A 6,664-nucleotide genomic window follows, 5' to 3' on the forward strand; every position below is an offset into this window, starting at 1 on the left:
GACAGCGGGGTGCCCTGCCCACTCCCTGCTCCACCCTGGCAGAGCGGTCCCCCATGCCTGCCTTTGCTGCCTCTCCCAGCACCACTTTGCCCCATCACACCATCCTGGAGCTGGGGTGTCCCTGTTCCCTGCTCACCTGCGAGGGACAGCTCGGTCCCAAAGGCAGTGAGGAGCGGGACTGGGGTGGGGTGCAATCCTCCAGGCATCATGATGGGCATTTTGGGGCCAACAGGATGTGTGGGGTGGGCTGCAGAACTGGGGGACACCCTGTGCTCTGTCCCTGCCTGTCCAGGTCACTACATGCACTTCGACACCAGCGTGCTGGGCCCAGGAGGCACCACTGCCCGGCTGGAGAGCCAGCACCTGCCTGCTGCTGCCGACTCCTGCCTGCAGTTCTGGTACCACATGGACATCCCGGAGCACCTCTGTAAGCACTGCAGGGGCGGGGAGGAGGTGCTGTCCCTGGGAAGGGGGTCACGAGCCCATGATGGGAGCAGGGTCTTGGTCAGGGGCTGCAAACCCCCTCCCCACCTGTGGGACCATGGACACTAGTTCAGCTCTGGCCGGGTGGTGGGGATGACCTGTTCCCGCTGGGTCCTGCCATCTCAGGAGAGGATGGCGTGGCCAGGAGGGCCCAGTGGCTCTCGGGAGGCTCCAGGCAGTCATTGATGCCAGGGTGTCTGTCCCTTCCTGCACATTGCAGCTTGTGGGGAGCTGCGGGTGATGCTGCACGGCATGGCGGGGCAGCGCACGCTGTGGAGCGTGGCGGGACACCGGAGCTGGGGCTGGCAGAGTGGCATGGTGCCTGTGCGGAACCCCAGCGAGTTCCAGGCGAGTGGGCCTGCCCTGGGGTTCAGGGCAGGGGCCCTTCCGGCGGGGTGCAGGGTATCCTCCCCATGTTTCACTCCCCCAGATCCCACCTTCCCCTGCAGATCATCTTTGAGATCACCACGCAGAAGTGGCCAATCGAGGGGACGGTGGCACTGGATGACATCGTGTACAGCACCGGGGGGGGCTGCCATTCCAGCCTGGAGGTGCCAGTGGAAGGTGTGGGGACAATTCTGACTGGGAAAGGTCAACCTGGCACCACTCAGGGTGCTGGCACCAAGGCTGGGGCTGGAGCCATCTTGCCTGGGCAGTGGGTTGAGCCTGGCAGCATCTCCTCCCCCTGCAGAGAAACCCTCCAGCAGCTTTGTGGCAGAGGTGGTGCTCAGTCTTCTCCTGGCCATCATCATCCTGGCACTGGTGGCTGCCGGAGGCCGTTACTGGCTGAAGCGGCAAGGGCTGGCAAGCAGGACACCAGCGGAGAGCAACACACCCCAGGGCTTTGACAACATCACTTTCCGAGATGTAAGGACAGGGGTGAAGGGCTTTCCCACTTGCCCCCAGCTGCGCCAAAACAGCATTTTCCTAAAAGCTCAGCAAATCCCAGCAGGCTCCCCCTGAGCCCACACTCTGCCAACACATCAGGGAGGTGCAAAGGGCTCTGTCTCTTATCTGGTTGCTGACAAACAAGTGACCCTGAGCTGTAGGACTGACCTAGAAATGCTGCTGCTGCCATCAGCCAGCTGCTTCAGAAAGAGCTGAGGCTGCGATCCTCCTCCCCAGAGCCCTGCAGGGAGTGGGTCATGCAAACATTGCTCATCCTCTTCAAGACAGCGACTCAGAACTGTGAGAAGCAGCTTAAGCTACAATTGCCTTCAACAGCTTTGGTGCCACGTAGTCCCCAGCAGAGCCACTGGCCCCAGGAGTGACCCCAAAAGAGGATGTAGAGCCCCCAGGTGTGCTGCGGGGTTTGGTTCCACTGCTGGGGTTGTGCCGGGCCAGCACACAGGTTCTCCCCTCTGCAGCCTGGAAGAAGTTCCTGTATTTCAGATTAAGACAGCCTACGCTTCTTGTAACCAATTCCCCTTCCCCTTTCTTTACAGGACAAGGTCATTATATCTCCAGTGCCAAAAGAGGAGGATGAGGATTGAAATAAGGAGCATAATTGCCTCCTCAGGCCTGCGAGGCGTAGGCAGGGCAGAGCATCCCTCCAGCCAGACCTCACACTCCAGCACCCACCTCTGGCTCTCAGCATTCCACACCAGGGAGCTGCACGGGTGCTTGTCATGGGGTGCCAACCCCCCAGAGGGACGGGCCACTGCTCCCACTGCCCCCAAGCGCTCGGGAAAAACGTTTTTGGCTTTTGTAACATCAACTTTCTGCACCAAGATTTAGTGCCGTGCCAATGCTTTGACAGGCGCCGTCAGCGGGAGTTTCTCACAGGGTGGTGGCTGTGGAGGGGGGGCGAAGTGCCCAGTCCTAGCCCCGCCAGGGCTGGGCAGGTCAGCGGGTGCTAAATCCCTTCCCACACCCAGGTATAAGCACAAGAGCTCCCAGCGCACAGAGCCACCACGGGGAGGAAGCCCAGTGCTTCTGCTGATTCTGCAGCAGGGGTTTGGGGAGGGCAAAGAGCAGGGGTGGGCCTATGCAGCACCCCCAAGGGCAGAGAGCAGCCCTGACCCTGCTGCACTGCCCACCCGCCTTTCAAGGGCTCTTGCACATAAATGTCATTGGGAAGAGACACCTTCCTGCACCCCAGGTACCCACACCTGCACCCACACCACCCTAAGCCCAGGACCCCTCTCCTCTCCCCCCAGCTTTCAAAACTATTTAAGACTGTGCAGCTCCTGAGCAGCCCACAGCCGACCCTGCTGCCCGAGTACAACAGCAGATGGACTGGCAGAGCCTTGCAAACCTGCTCTCCATTCCCCTGAGCAGCCCCAGAGGGAATCAGGGCATCCTGCTCCCCCAGTTGGTGACCGAAGCCTGCTTCTCCTCTCGCCAGCTGCAGACAGCCCCCCTTCCGCTCTGTCCCACTTAGGTTACGTCACAGCCTCCTCAAGCATTATCCCTACAGCTCCACCACAGCACTGTGGACTGACCCCAGCACAACCGGGCTTGGGAAGCTGGGTGAGGGCAGAGAGGAGAGATAAGGAGGGCTCAGGCTGCACACAAACACCTGGCTGTCTCCGTATCTGCCTGCTCTGTCAAATTCCCCAGAGACTCCACTCACAAGATGAAAGCTCAGTATTGATCTCATCTCTGGGCTGCAAGCCAAAGCTGCAGTCCACACCACCAGGGAAAGGAGCAGAGCAGGTGGGAGGGCTGTGGGGTCCTTACTCCAGACACCCCAGGTAGTCCTGTTAATCACACCCAGCCACAACTTTTACTACCAGCTGATAAACATGCAGCAACTACCCTGTGCAACTGAAGGGTATCAAACTTTATTATAGATCTCTTCAAAACAGGCTGGAAGGAACAAACAAAAATATCATTGCGATGCAGTGACTGAGTCATGATTTCCAATACAGACACTGATCAAGCCCCAACTCTCCCAAATTATTTATATATATAATTTCCCACCCATCCCCCAAATTGTTCCAATTAAACGATCATATTTCAGATCACCCCAAGTGTCTCAACATTAGCTGCTTCTAAACACCAAGACACACATGTTTTCTGGCAAATCAGATGTGGTATTTTTTGGGGGTTTAGTTCCTCAATCTCTGGAAAGGAGGAAGGAAAAACAAAATCACGAAAATTGCTTCTTTAAGGTTGCCTTTTTACAGCAGGTACAGATTCGGCAGATTTCCCCCCCAAAGCAAGTCTGAAACCCTCTTGTTCAGCTTGGCAATACGAAGAGAGATTCCGCTGGTTAAGGAGAACCAGCCAGACAAGATCAGTCTGAACAAACTGATTTCGAGGCTTTGTTGTCATTTCCCTTTGGGGCCGGTTTCCAGCGGTTTTCCAATATCCTTCCCACGCAGTTTAAGGCCTGGAATTAGACAAAGGAGACAACCACCATCAGCTGCCATCAATCATTCTCCTGATAACTTTATTTCCTCAAATTTTTGCTATAAGGAAGAGAACATCCAAAAAAGAGGACAGGTGAACCAGAGTTAGGGAGAATCCTACTTTAGTTTCTAAGAGCACCAGACTTGTTCCAGACAAAGCTCCAGCTCTTGCTTGTGCACCAACCACCTTCCCAGAAAAGGGTATCTGAACTTGCCTAGGAGAGTAACATCAACACCAGTGGTTGCAAGATACTTTCCCAAGTATAATCAGGCCCTCATGGGTCTCAGCATCTCATCGACTGTGGGGGGATGGCATACAGGGGTGGTCCCCAGGGCATGGCCCTACACATGAAGACGAAGGACAAAGGAGAACAAGAGCTTTTGAGTTCTGCTTTCAGTCAGCAGATCCAAGTTTTATCAGAACATGGCTTAATGACACCACACCCACAATAACCTACAGCCAGCAACTGTTCCTGATGTGGAAAATGTAACTAGCTTAAACAAAAACATCCTTCCTAGGCACTGAAAACAGGGTCATTTTATAAGTCTCCTTTCTTAACTTACCAATGGCTCTTTCGATCTTGCCCATAACCTGGTTATTGGGGATTGCTCTTCCTGACTCATAGTCAGCAATAACTTGCGGTTTTTCATTGATTTTCTGAAAAGAGAGAATTCATCTCAAACACTGGCTCCATACAGAGCAAGCACTCACCCCCCAAACTCACACAGATAAGTAACAGCCTCTAATTATGCCAGAATCAGAAGGCAAAGTGCTAATTCCTGGCTTATTCCACCACCACTTGCCTCCGTCCACTATTTGAGTGGTGACACTCATCCTGGACAGACTTCCTACTTCCCTCAGCCTCCCAGGAGGAGCAGTAACGCTAGGTATTGCTGTTCCTTAAGACAGCAGCAAGCTTCTGAATGCTGCGCCAGGCTTAGATGGTACAAAAAACCCCTCACACTGGTGATGAGTTGATGGCAGAAGGGGGGGGCAAAAAGCTTCCTACCAGCTCAACAGTCACAGCAACACTCAGTTGCCAAGCAGGTGTTCAAGGGCTGCACAGATAAACCCCCAAAACATTTCCTAGATAACTAATGTTGCCCAGAGATCAGATATCAGAGATGTTACATTCACTGAACTTCCTGCTCATGATACCATCCCACTGGAGCTGTCCATGAGGGGACAAGAAGAGCATTCACCTTCACCTTGAGGTGGCTAAACCCACCTCAGAAGAGTAGGAGCAGAGGCCAGAGGGCCCCAGGCCGTACTCACTGTGGCCAAGTCCTTCTGTGTCATGCCCTTGCTCTGTCGGCCCTGCTGGATCACTTTGCCCACCTCCAGGGGAACTCTGTCATGGTGCAGCTCTTCTGTTTCTCGGTCGAGCTTGGCTGTGTTCTTTGTAATAAAGTGTTGTTTGTTCTGGCCTGCTGCCCCTATCATTCAAAAAAAAAAAAAAAAAAAGGACCAAGGACAAACAAAACAAGGCTCAGAGCTATGCCAAAAAAGTATCAAAGTGCTTTTTCTAAGCGTTCAGCTGCCCAGAATCCCAAGGAGCTTTCAAGATTTCAACATGCTAGCATCAGCACTGATCTCAACCAGATCCTGCCCATCAGAGGACGTGTTATCTTAATCCTGTTAATGCTGATGTCTGAACACAGCCATACAGAGCCCTCCCCTTTCTCTACTTCACATCTGAACTTCACTCCAGATAGGCAAGACCTTGCTAGTGCTTGGGGATTTAATATTCAAACCACTCCAGAAATGCATGTTTGTGCTACAGTGTGCAGAGGTTAATATTTCTACTTGAACTGTGTTTGCTCAGGTACAAGGCAGCATGAGTAAGTGGCTTTTAATCAATTTTCTGACACCTTTCATAAGTAAACTCTAACCATCTTAGCTTTGCTGAAAGCTTGAGGTTCAAAACATGCCATTTGTTTTATCTCATTTTAGTTACTGTATTTAAGTCACAGTTTGAATCCTTTCTCTCACATTAGCCTCTGACATTCAGTCTCTTGATAAAGCTGACTAAAGATCGTTCCAGGTTCATCTATTTATTTATTTCCAACCATCATAAGCTCATCCCTATTGTGAAAGAACCTGAAAAATTATATCAGGCAGGAAACATTAAATTTTTAAAGAGCAACACCACAGGAAGACAGGCAGTCGCTGAGATCCTTAAACCTCTGTTACCAATGAATGAAGTAAGCTGCAAAAAATGAAAGTTTAAGTTTTGTAATTGTAAAAGCTCTTCCAAAAGCTTTGCAGACACTAGTCAGAGCCCAACTCTGCGCAAGCAGAAACTCTGAGAGGGGTACAGGGAGTACTCCCCACTCCCGCAGGAGTGCACACCCTCCCTGGGGCGTCTAGCAGATCTCAGGTCTACGTGGCCCTAGTTAGGGAAACCTTTGGCTTCGCGAGGGAGTGCTGCCTCCCGCACCCCCCCTCTTCCAGGTAACCGCCTTCAGGAGCGACCCGATGGGGCGGGCCCGGGGGATCAGACCTCACGCTGGGCTGGAACGGGTGGGGTCACGCACCATCCCGCTGCCGGGGAACGACGCCCGCGGGGCCGGACTCCCCAGGCCTTCCCAACCCCTGCCCAGGGAGCCAGGCCGCGGGATACCCACACTTCTTGGAGGTCTCCACGTCCTCTCCGCGCCGCTGGGCCGCCAGAATCGCCTGGGGAGAGTAAAGGTGCCGAGGTGAGCGCTCCGGTACTCGGAGCCGCCCCCTCAGCACCAGCCAGGCCCTGGCTGCAGATTCGCCCGGGCCTTCGGCCGCAGAGCTCGCCCGGGCCTCCGGCCGCGCCAGGCCCAACCGCTCC

The 6,664-nt window shown here is 53.9% G+C and overlaps 2 protein-coding genes across 3 annotated transcripts in view; one reads left to right on the forward strand and one right to left on the reverse strand.

Annotated features, from left to right (window-relative positions):
- Positions 1–2,202, forward strand: part of MAMDC4 (MAM domain containing 4) — an 11,556-nt gene extending 9,354 nt beyond the window's left edge. For both annotated transcript variants that reach the window (XM_026860427.1, XM_026860428.1), the window contains 5 exons: positions 293–427; positions 704–831; positions 933–1,047; positions 1,175–1,350; positions 1,929–2,202. In XM_026860427.1, coding sequence (XP_026716228.1) covers positions 293–427; positions 704–831; positions 933–1,047; positions 1,175–1,350; positions 1,929–1,976 — 602 coding nt within the window. In that variant the 3' untranslated portion in view covers positions 1,977–2,202. The remainder of the gene's footprint in view (positions 1–292; positions 428–703; positions 832–932; positions 1,048–1,174; positions 1,351–1,928) is intronic.
- Positions 2,203–3,247: 1,045 nt separating this feature from the next.
- On the reverse strand, positions 3,248–5,283 carry EDF1 (endothelial differentiation related factor 1). The gene is made up of 3 exons (XM_026860534.1): positions 5,116–5,283; positions 4,404–4,497; positions 3,248–3,820 (listed from the first exon to the last, which is right to left on the reverse strand). The coding sequence occupies exons 1-3, from the start codon at positions 5,281–5,283 to the stop codon at positions 3,759–3,761; spliced, it is 324 nt and encodes a 107-aa protein (XP_026716335.1). The 3' UTR covers positions 3,248–3,758.
- Between the last annotated feature and the right edge of the window lie 1,381 nt (positions 5,284–6,664).

Source organism: Athene cunicularia, assembly GCF_003259725.1.
Source record: "Athene cunicularia isolate RWA chromosome 17 unlocalized genomic scaffold, athCun1 chr17_part1, whole genome shotgun sequence".
NCBI lineage: Eukaryota > Metazoa > Chordata > Aves > Strigiformes > Strigidae > Athene > Athene cunicularia.